The 12,194-nt window shown below is 43.0% G+C and overlaps 1 protein-coding gene across 6 annotated transcripts in view; it reads right to left on the reverse strand.

The window, feature by feature from the left end:
* CACNB3 (calcium voltage-gated channel auxiliary subunit beta 3) overlaps positions 1 to 12,194 on the reverse strand; it is a 292,862-nt gene that overhangs the window by 15,041 nt on the left and 265,627 nt on the right. For 5 of the 6 annotated variants that reach the window (XM_068265200.1, XM_068265199.1, XM_068265198.1 and 2 more), the window contains 5 exons: positions 11,481 to 11,561; positions 3,233 to 3,291; positions 2,258 to 2,367; positions 1,070 to 1,221; positions 19 to 114 (listed from right to left, as the gene is read on the reverse strand). In XM_068265200.1, coding sequence (XP_068121301.1) covers positions 19 to 114; positions 1,070 to 1,221; positions 2,258 to 2,367; positions 3,233 to 3,291; positions 11,481 to 11,561 — 498 coding nt within the window. The remainder of the gene's footprint in view (positions 1 to 18; positions 115 to 1,069; positions 1,222 to 2,257; positions 2,368 to 3,232; positions 3,292 to 11,480; positions 11,562 to 12,194) is intronic. The other variant, XM_068265201.1, reaches the window with a different exon arrangement.

Consider the following 12,194-nt stretch of genomic DNA (forward strand, 5'->3'; position numbering starts at 1 on the left):
TGTCCTTTGCTCTCTTACCGGAGGACACTGGATCAGTTTCTCAGCAGCCAGCATTTGGACATTGAGGTGTTTGACCTGCGACTTCCCCCTGGATTTTATTAGTCTTTGTAGCACCTGGAAGACATATTTACAAATCTCACATGAAATCATTTACATGTTACAAATGTTAGTAGAATTTCTCATATGTGTGAGAGAAGTTTGATCAGGTGACAGATTTGTAAGCAGGTGCGTTTGTACCACTTGATAAACCTTGAGATTGTTGATGTGACATCAGAAATACGCCCCCCGCAGAGTTGGCAGGTGGAATGTGCAATACAGTATGTACTCTTTTTCTATGCCTGTCATAGTCTTGCCAGTCCTCCATATAATGCATATGGAGTGTCTTCCACTCCCACAACACCACCCTTCACACAACATATGTAATGGCCATTTTCAAAATGGAGGATGAAGAATTCCATTGATTACAGTGGACAAACAGGACGCAGGAGAGGAGAAACAGATTGAGGAGTAGACTACACAGGAGGTAAGTATGACTTGTGTATGGTTATTTTGACTCTTCATTTTCAGTTCAGGTTTTCTTTAAAGTAGGCGTGTACAAATACATATAGGAGATACATTTCTCCTATAGTGAAATGCTTTATAAATACATTTTTTTTGTTTTTCTATGTCACTCACAGTAGGCAGCAAAAATCTGACAGGTTTTGGACTAATCCATCTCTTCCTCCACCTTGGAAAAGATGTACACAAAGATGCCAGACAGCCTTCCTACTCACTTGCACACTTTTTTGGCATTTGGACTGGGCAACTGCAATTCAGTAAGTGCTTTTTGAACTTACAAAAACGCTGAGAATCCCTCGTGAGGAGATGGACTAGTCCAAAGCCAGTTAGATGTCAGGTTTTTACTACCTACTGTGACAGCAACATAGGATCAAGTCATTTAAAGTGCATTTTACTCTGGGAAATGTGAATCTTATATACTGTACATGCATAACAAGTATTTTACATTTTTTCATGATAGTGGTCCTTTCAGCTCTACCTCTAAATACATTTTGGCTGCATCTCCACTCACCTTAGGAGAAGAAACTTTAACAAAGACAATGATGGGAGCCAGCGACGTTTTGGACAGCTGTGCAGGATGATTGATTGTATCAGCATCCAGGATTACTAGCTGGAGAGTCTTAGCAAGCTCAAATATCCTCTCAATTTCACTTTGTACTTCAGCTGCATAAGAACACACCACAATTAAGGAACAGACTCGATGCACTCACCTCCCAAAATATAGATAGCCAACGTGCCCCTAAATATAGGTAGCCAGAGTTACCCCCTCCCAGAATATAGGTAGCCAGAGTTACCCCCTCCCAGAATATAGGTAGCCAGAAAAAAAAAGTACTAAAAAGTTGTTGAAAAAGTACTGTCAAACAATTTTCTTGTTTGCTACCAGCTTAAAAGGCATTTTAGTGATAAGGGGCCTGAAGCACAAAATTGCAGTAATAGTGCCGTGCACAGATAGCGTGCAACAATATTACCCTCAGTACCGGCAGCAAGTACTGTGAGTTACGCTATCAGAGCCATCCCGCCTATGATGCGGGTAATGCAGCTTCCTCAGGCGGCGGAAGAGGGGGCAGTGCCAGGCAGAAACAGAAAGAAAAGAGCGTGGCTTGCCGCCACCCACTTTACCGTCCCCTGTCTGGAAGCCCCGCGGCAGCCCGCTCTGTTTCCTTCCTGCCTTGTCATAATTTGACCTCTGCTCCGTCTATTACAGCGGGGCTACAAGAAAATGGGAGCCAGCATCCGCATTTGCAGACATAGGTGGCCATTTTGTTGAAGCCCTGCTCTAATAGGCGGATCAGAGGATGCGATCTGATAAGCGGGGAGGGAAACAGAGCGGGGACGCTACGCTGCGGATGGTTAGTCATGCGCCGGGGGGTATAGGCGGCGGCGGTGGGCGCATCCTCACAAGTTTGCCTCAAGCGGCAAAAAGTGCAGAGCCGGCCCTGTATGCTATTAGTGCATACTCGGAAGTAAAGGTGATATAGCTGTACACTGTCTGTGCATAGCTGTATTACCACAATTTTGTGCATCAGCCCCTGGTGTGAAAATATCACCTAAGAGAAAACTTGGGAAGAAAAGCGATTTGAATAAGGGCCCCATGAGAAAACATCTCCTGCAAGAAAACTGAAGTTTATTGAATCAGGACCATATAAAGTAGTGCAGGAGCAGTGTGTAAGGAAACTCCACCCTCAGTTTGTGCTCTTACCAATACTGGAACGGGTACTTGAACGTTCAATGATGGCTCTTCGTCCTGGGTTATTGAGTACTGAGCGTTTAGCCAGAGACAAGTCAGCGGTTACCCGAGTAATGGAGATTCTACAAAAGGTATAAAGTATTTTGCATCATTATTCAGAAGAGAATATGCATAGCTCCGCCTCCACCCCTGAACAGTGACGTACTCCCTGATTGACAGGAAATATATCACTGAAGTTTTGACGCTATGCACCTGCGAAATGCGTTGCAACCCCAACTGTACATTACCATGCTGCCATAGACTTGCATTGCTGCGTAATGCCTGCAGTAGGCCCCATCAAGCGGCAACGCACTGATGCCATAGTTCAATGGCATCACGTTGTACGTTTAAAATTTGAGTTTCAATGCAAGTGAATGGGAATGCAGAAAAATAGCATTTTGCATGAAAAATCATTTATGATTTTGAAGTTAGATACACTTTCATGTAAATTAACTTAATTTAACTTAATTTATATTCACAGAAAATCACAAATGAAAATTTACATATGAACACTGGAAAAATTACAAAATCATACACAAAAAATTAAAGAGAAACTTCCCGAAGAATTGCGAAATGCTGATGTGTGCATGTGGGAAATCACTGTGACAAGTAAGAATGGCCCCTAAGAGAATGTTTGACATAAATGCACAGGGTTTTTTTTTTCTCTATCCACAATATCCACCTCACAGGTGATGCAATCATGTTTCATGAATGTCCCAGAGCTCAGATTAGGAGTACTGTTTATAAGGATCAGATCTTCACGGCTGCTCAGACATTCTTTGCCCCTCCGCCAGCTTCAAAACTTGCACATTTCGCTCCATGGCCAGAAACAAACTGTCTGTTAGTGAGCAATAAGCTAGCAACAGAACATCTCTGAGTGGGTTCCAAGAAGCTCCAGAATCCACAAATCTGCAACAGAGTATGTGTCAGGAAATATGGCTGCCTCACCTTCCATCAAATCTGTGCTTCATAAAGTCAAAGAGGGCTTTCTGCATCATGTCGGTCACCTAGAAGAGATAAGAAACCATAGAATCTGCACAGAGAACTAATAATTATGATCATGTTAACGTTTGACACAAAGCAGAACCTTTTCAGCAGGCAGTCTGCAGTATGTATTTATGAAGACTGCATTGAGGGTTATAGGACAGTGTTACGTCTCAGTTTGAATAATAAAGGCTTTTGGACAGTTGTCAGGCTATAATAGCATTAATTTTTGTGCCGCAGACTGCAGCTGCCACTTGGCTTGAAGGCCTCAATTTCATTTTCCATCAATATTTTCTGGAGATAATTCTCGTCATTGTTAACCACTTCCCTGTCCACGGTGGTGTTACCATGAATGCAAAAACATGACAAGTCAATGCCCTACTACAGCTCATGGTCCTTTTATCACACAGTCCTAGGGATAAAAAGCTCATCTGACAAGCTTTCATACTGTCTTATATTCATTCGGTCACCTCTTAGCCATCTCTGTTTAAAGCGAAATAATCCAGTTTCTAATCTCTAGATAAGTGAGACCTTATCCCTTTGACTAGTTAGTTGCCCATTTTTGTATCTGTTATAAAACATCAATGTCCTTCCTGTAGTGGGGTGCTCAAACCAGTATCCCATACGTCTCACAAGTGTTAATATATTTTATTTCCTGTTCCATGTTGTCCAGAATTTTATTTTAGCTGCAAATTTGGTTGCTTAACTTATTTTAACCAAGTACTTTTCCAAGTCTGTTGTTCCTAACAGCACATGTAGTAACGTACATGACCCTATTGCCACGTGGTACATTCACTCATGATGATGCTGGACCCTGGAAGAAGCCAGGATTCCTGCCGGCGGACAGGTGAGCCTTCAACACTGCACACCGGGGGACGAAGCGACACACATACACACTTCTGAGGAGACCGGCCTAGGGTCTGATGGTCATTGTGATATCAAACGCTGTTACCGCCACACACCTGAACGAGCCCTTGCAACCCAGATTCTTTAGTATTACCAATCGATCCTTATCCTTCACTCCCCACATCCAAAACCTCACAAAGTCCTGCAACTTCCACCTTCGTAACATCTGTAAGATTCGCCCTTTCCTGACCCCTGCCACCACCAAACTCCTCATCCATGCCCTCATAATTTCCCGCCTTGACTACTGCAATGCCCTTCTGTCTGGACTCCCTAAGACCCGAATAGCCCCACTGCAGTCCATCATGAATGCGGCTGCCAGAATTATCCACTCCTCCCATCGCTCCACCAGGGCGGCTCCCCTCCGTGAATCCCTCCACTGGCTTCCTATCCAGTCCAGAATCAGATTCAAGATATTGTGTCTGACCTACAAATCCATCCACAAAACCTGTCCAACCTACATTTCTGATCTTACTCAGAGATACACACCAAGCCGCTCACTCCGCTCCTCCAATGAACTTCGCCTGACCGTCCCCCGCATCACCCAGTCCCATGCACGCCTCCAAGATTTCTCAAGAGCCGCTCCGACACTATGGAACTCCCTACCTCCACCCATTAGGGCAGCCCCCTCCTTCAACACCTTCAAGAAGGCCCTCAAAACTCACCTTTTCACTCTTGCCTACCACCCCTCACAATTGCTCTAAACCCACAGCCGAACTCTGGTCCCCTACCGCATGTGTCCCTACCTCTCCCTCTAGATTGTAAGCCTTTGGGCAGGGTCCTCACTCCTTTTGTGTCCTACCTGATCATGCACCTCTATTACTGTGCACCCATGCTATGCATTTGAGTGAACCTAACTTGCCTAACTCCATGCTCCCATCCAGTGACTGACTAAGCATTACCTTGTACTCATACTGTGCTGTGTGATCTGGTTTTCTTGCATTCCTGTATTGTCATATTGCTGTTTGTCACCCCTAAATATTGTCTGTAACCTAAATTAATGTCCAGCGCTGCGTAATATGTTGGCGCTTTATAAATACAACAAATAAATAAATAAATAGCAGATTTTGGCTGGAAACCAATTGAAAGATCGATTAGGCAGACAAGTTGCAGCACAGATTCTTTTCCGATTCAATTAAATCATTGAATCGGAAGGTCCATCGGCCCGCAATGTACAGGCACCCTACCTCTAGCCAGTTCTCTATCCTCATATACACATTTCCTCCAAGTCCCTGCATCCTCAGCTCCTGCACCAACATTGTACAATACAACAGAGATGGACCTGACACGGTGCTGCAGCTTAGCATATCTTTGCAGACATGTGTGACTCGTGTTTGTTTTTTTTAATTTTAAAGTATTTCTTGTATACTTTTTGCTTGTTTAAGCTGGGATACTTCCTAGTTTTTCGATCATACAAGGAGACACTGTTTTCTCTACATCGCTTTGGACCCTATTTTCTGTATGCCTCAAATATCCAGTTCAATCACTGCACCTAGGCCCTATGGAAAAGGGGACGTAATTCAAAGACACACATGGACTGACCACATTGTGGTACTGAGTAAACCGACTGTGCAGCTTGCCACTGATGTCTCCCTAACTAAAGACACAACTGTCTCATACTCTATGGTCAACAACGTGCTGATCAATCTTTGTTCATTTTTTTAAAATGGAGAAATCTATTTTAATTTTGGAATCACCTGTGGGGAACCCTAAAGGGTTAAATCACTTTCCATAAATGTTCATCAATGTACATATTCACATTCTGTTGCCAGGATACCTTTAAACCACACAGAGCCCATTTTGTATAAGGCTCCTCTCCTCACTACATGAAAACAAGATGTGACAGACTTTATTAGATGCACAAGGTATTTCAAGTCACCACTAATGAGTTCCAAACCAAGTCTCACATCAGTGCTCCCAATGCAGTAATTAGGGATTTTCCAGGAAGGAACGGAGTAGTTTGCATAATCATGCGCTGTATGGGAGCTGCAGAGTTGTTTGCTCCTGTCACACATTATTACTTTCGCTGCGAACAAGGCCCAGAAATGAAGCCTGACTCAGCACATGCCTTTAATATCCAATTCGTTATTGAACGTTGTGGAAACATGGAGCTGAGTAAGTGGCATATGATAGATGTCCTTCAATTAGTAAATTAACACAAGCACAACACTGCATTTTTTTAAAATGGTTTTTAAGAAAAATTCTAGTGCCTTTTCCTAGCAGCCAGTCAGTCTGCACCGATTCATACAGACCAGTGGATATTATGACTGAGGCAAAGCCATCTACATTCATTCCTCCCTCTTTTGTTGACCCTTATCGGACATTAAATAATAAGGTAAATGTGATCATTTTTCTTAACCATATAATGAAATGGATCGCCATCATGGATAATTATAATTTTCAGGAGAGTAACTTGATGCTGGCTGTGATAGTTGCAGTTACAGTGGCTGCTATGAGGTCCAGGCAGGGGAAGGTTGGAGTCCCTAACCTGCAAATCTGACTTTCTGTAAGTTGTACATCAAGGGAACATCTCCAATAGCCATCCTGGACAACACTCAAATATCTGAACTGGAACCTTGTAAAATTGTAGCCTGTGAACCAGAAACTGAGTGGCAAATCTTTTCATTATTAAAGAACAATACCTATGCTATTTTACTGCCTGGAGGCAGTTTTCCATACAAATGAATGGGGCAGTCCAGTGTTTTTTGAGAGCTCACCTGAGCTCCCAGGAGTGTAGATATTCATCCCTCTGTTTGTGTAGCCGTGCATGTGGCCGTCCTCTGTTGGGCACAGATTGGAGATTAGAAGCATATGTTCCTAAACCCAATCTAAGTGTTTACATTGAAATGATTGCTGTTGCAGCGAGCAACATAAATCATTTCTTTAAAGAGACACTGAAGCGAAAAAAAATGATGATATTATGATTTGTATGTGTAGCACAGCTAAGAAATAAAACATTAAGATCAGATACATCAGTCTAATTGTTTCCAGTACAGGAAGAGTTGAGAAACTCCAGTTGTTATCTCTATGCAAAAAAGCTATTAAGCTCTCCGACTAACTTAGCTGTTATCTGACTTTTATTATCTCAACTGTAATTGAACTGTTTACTTTTCCTCTGCTAGAGGAGAGTTCATTACTTCACAGACTGCTCTGAAAGACTCATTTTGAATGCTGAGTGTTGTGTAATCTGCACATATTATAGAATGATGCAATGTTAGAAAAAACACTATATACCTGAAAATAAAAATATGAGAATATTTTCTTTGCTGCTAATCTTCTAGTAATTATTCATAGTACACAACCAATTCATTATATCATATATTTTGTTTCGCTTCAGTGTCTCTTTAATGCCTGCCTAGCATCAGGCTAGCCAGCTTGCCAGGAGCAGCACAGAAAAGAAGCCATGCAAGCCAAGTAGCTCGTCCTAGCTTTATTTAGGGGACACTATTTATGTGATATGCTGCACAACCAGGGAATACGCTGAGGTTATGGGGGACCACTAGACAACTAGGGAATACTATGCGGGATTGAGGGGAGTCCATAGCCGGCCTTTGACCTGTGCGACCAGAGCGGTCGCGCAGGGCGCCGGCTTCCAAGGGGGCGCCTAATAGCTGGCTGGTTACCTATACTGAGGGCACCTACACCTGATTTCCTATACTGGGGGCACCTATAGCTGGCTACCTTTACTGAGGGCACCAACACATGACTACCTATACTGGAGGCACCTACACCTTGCTATCTATGGGGGCGATGGAGACCTTCAACTGACTTCCTATACTGGGAGTACCTATGCTTGGCAACCTATATTGAGGGCACCTACACATGAGATCGGGGGGGAAGGGCATTTTTTTTTTGGTGGTGGGGGGGGGGGGGGGTGTGCACTGCGGCTATAACGCGTGGTGCAAATTGTTGGTGTTGTGCTATCATTCTAAATGGGGGGGGGGGGGGGGGCTAACTGTCTCACTGATTGTTTTTATTAATATTCCTGAAAGGTTCTAGCCTTCATTTTTAAATATATTCAGGATAATGCACTCTTTCCATCCATTCGTGGTTATTAATAGTATTTTTCCTATTATACATACGTGACGTATCACAGAGATCTGAACATTTGGCGTGATGTGTCACGACGTCAAAAAGGTTCGTAACCACTGTCCTAGGAGATATCTCAGTAGAAAAGGTGAATTGCATATGGGCCTGTGTGTGTTTTAGTGCGTGAGGGTGCGCGCATGCGTGAAGAGGATGAAGGGGGGCACAAAAATCAGGTTTCGCTCAGGGTGCTGTGAAACCTAAGGCCGGCCCTGGAGGGGACCACAAGGCTACCAGGGATTATGGGGGGGGGGGGGGCATTAGGCTACCAGGGAATACTGTGGGAGGATGGGGGGACTGCCAGCCTAACTGGCATCAGGCTAGCCAGCCCAGGATCAGTCTTCACAACCTAGCAGCAAGCCAAGACTAGTACAGAAAAGAAGCTAGGCCAGCCAGCACAGCACACAAGCCAGGTAGCTTGGCCTAGAGTTATGTTAGGGGACACTGTTTATGTGATATGCTCAATATTTGTTTTTGTCTTGTAAGCATTAGTTTTTGTAGGAGAGGAGGCTTTATTAAACATTTTTCGGGGTAGGCCCACTTATACCACTGCTAAGTTCATGTACATTTGGCTCCAGCCATGACCATGCCCATGGTCTGGGGCATGGTCACACCCATTTTTTGGGGTGCAGCGCACTGCGTGCACGGCAGGGCTTGCTGTCAATAATAAAAAAAAAATCTGTCGCCAGTAAATTTTTATATCTTTGTCAGTGAAAACTAATTTTAAAGGTTGGCAACACTGCATACAATTATCTCACAAGTTTATTTTTACTCCAGGTTTGCGTATATATACGGTATAGCAGCATAGAGGGTGATATTGCGGCTGGGAACGCGGAGAATGAGCCGCGTTCCCAGCCTGTCGGCGGCTGTCGCCGAACCTGGAAGTAGCCGCCGGCGGGGACAGGGCGATCGGAGCGGGGCTGTGAGGGCACCATCCATCTTCAGGGGGCTGAGGGATGCCCCGGGTGAGTAAATATCATTATTTTTTTTGCCTTACGTATTCCTTTAATCCAGCTAAATGATATCAACAATAAAGAAGAAATCAATTCAAGGCCACTGCTGTGTTACTGTCTAAAAACTTATGTCGCAAACCCCTTCCCCAAGTTCAAACCGATGCAAGTATAAAAGAAAAGGTCTAAATAAAGTTTGCAGCTGCTCAAGGATACTTAAAGAGACTCTGTAACAATTTTTTCAGCCTTAGTTCTTCTATCCTATAAGTTCCTATGCCTGTTCTAATCTGCTCTGGCTTACTGCAGTCTTTCCTAACTGCACTGTCTCTGTAATAAATCAATGTATCTTTCCTCTGTCCTGTTTGTCGGGCTAAAGCTTGATTGTGTGGAATGTGCAGGGCTGCTTGTGATTGGTAGAAGCGATACACACCCTCTGCAGGCCCCCTGCATACTCTGAATGACTCATACACTATGCTTAGCTGAGCCTATTAGAAGCTGGTTAGTTTGTTTGTAAACACTGCCTAAAACTGTTAATTACAAGCCAGGATTGCAGCAGAGAGTGGCAGAAACAGCACAGAGGGGCACAGGAGAAAATAATGAATAGAATGGTATGCTTTTTATTGTAAGAATATTAGAGTACAGATTCTCTTTAAAGTAGAAGTGAAGTGGGCTCTCTAATCCTACTCTTATTCCCCATTGCTTGTTTTCTGTTTAACTCTATTCAACCCTTTTGCAACCCCCCCCCCCCCCCCCAAAAAAAATAAAATAAATAAATAAATACTGGAGCTGGCCTATACGTGACACATTGGAACTCATTCACACTTTTCCACCATTCCTTATGTAGTTGTTGTATGAGCATGTACCTTATAATGTATAAAGTTTGGCTGTCATCTCCTAAGAGGGACAATAATCAAGCAAAGAAGCTAACCAAGCTGACAAACTGACTAGGGATATCTGCTGCTGTTTATTATAATCATGCTTTACCCCAACCAAAGCTGGCTGATCAGTCACTGATCATAAAAGTCAATGGCCCGAGGATAGGACAGCAATCACTGCTGACACATTATAGAGCCTCAGTCCTGTCACTAGAGTAGAGACCAAAGGTATTCTCACTGTTTGGTTGTAATTTGGCTGGCAAACTAATAATTCACTTCTCCAATGCATTACCCTGGCCTATTGGCATGTATTATTATTATTTAGTATTTTTATAGCGCCAACATCTTCAGCAGCACTGTACAGAGTATTTTACAGTTAAAAGGACATCTGAGCTGAGAGGGCTGCCTTAAGCATTTCCTTTTTAACAGCTGATACCTACTGATCTCTTTGGCTGCAGTAGTGTCGGAATCACACACCTGAAACAGCATGCAGAAAAAATGGTCAAACTTCAGTCAGAAACATCTGATCTGCATACTCGTTCAGGGTCTATGGCTAAAAGCATTATGCCTAGTACACACCATGCAACTTCCCCTCAGATTGGGGGGGTTGATTCAATAATTTCCGACAGGTCCCATCAGGTTTCCAATTCTTTTTACGATCCATTTTGTACAGAAGTGATTGGAAAATCGATCAGTAAAATGATTGGAAATCATATCAGACCTGTTTTGAAATGATCAAATTGCATGGTGTGTACAAGGCATTAGAGGTAGAAGATCAGCAGGGCAGCCAGGCAATTTACATTGTTTAAAAGCACATACATATGGCAGCCTCCAAATCCCTCTCAGTTCAGTGAACCTTTAAATGTAAAAAGATGTATTTTTATTTTTTTTCTAACCAATCTCCATACCTCCCTCTAGTCACATAGGTTATGCTTATTTATAAAAATCATGACTAAAAGACTGTTTGTTTGTTGTTGTTTTTTTTAAAGAAAACAAGTAGCCATATGGTTGGTCTGATCCGTGTTGCCCACCAATAGAGGCATGGTTCTTGATGGCAGACTAAGAGCCCCACTGTACAACCCCCCTTCCCCTCCATAAACCCTACAGGAGAAGGGCTAATTGGCATGCCACCCATGCCTCCTCATTGGAAGCAGTGGCGACTGGCATCTCAGTTATGTATCCTCACCCTGAAAAAAAAACATGGCTGAGCTCAGGATGAAGGGGATCCCACTGAGCAGCTGTTTGTTTCCTTCAAATTAAAGGTATTAAGTAGCATTTAGAAAAAAAAATTACTGAATTGAGTAAATTATCACTGTCACCAAAATGTTAAACAATAAGTTGTAGAAAAATAAGTAAAAAAAAAAGCTCTGCCCATTATCATCATAATTATGCTTATACCTCATATCCTTTGAGAGATGGACCAACAAGGACTACCGGCCTCATAGATGGAACAACATCATAGGGTGCAATGTGCTCTGTCTGGAAGAGAACAGAATGCTTTAGCTGAAGAAACACTGCTGAAATATTATGCATATGAATAGACAGAACATAAATGCTTCATGGAAAGTGTGCCAGAATTTTGCTATAGCAATTAGTGCTTTAGCATTACTGAACATAATTAATATTGGACTGGAAACAGACAGCTGCTTAAATATTGCTGTACATGCCTTAAAAGTGAGCACAGCAACAGCTACATAGTCTTCATCTTGTTTGGACGATTGAGATGGCTTTGTGAATTAACAGATAACAGTTACATTCAGTGCTACAAGGTATAACAATATCCAGGCCTGGAAAGCCTAACCACAATGCCACATATGAGGTCACCAGGCCGACTAATAACATAAGCGGATTAATATTTAGAGGAATACTATGGACCAAATGCAAATATCCCCCCTTAATTTGCTGCATGTGCTCTCCTTGGAATATGAATACTGTTGATCTATGAAGAAGTTACAGTCGGACTAGTACACTGACTATTGAAAAGCCTCTATGCCATCTCTCCCCATCCACTTATGATTCAGTGGGTATACAAAGGGCCAACACTACCATTAAGGCAGAGGAAGCGATTGCTACAGGTCCCCCCGATTGCTGCCAGGCCTATCCCCGAGTGCC

The sequence above is a fragment of the Hyperolius riggenbachi genome, chromosome 2 (assembly GCF_040937935.1).
Source record: "Hyperolius riggenbachi isolate aHypRig1 chromosome 2, aHypRig1.pri, whole genome shotgun sequence".
NCBI classification, from domain to species: domain Eukaryota; kingdom Metazoa; phylum Chordata; class Amphibia; order Anura; family Hyperoliidae; genus Hyperolius; species Hyperolius riggenbachi.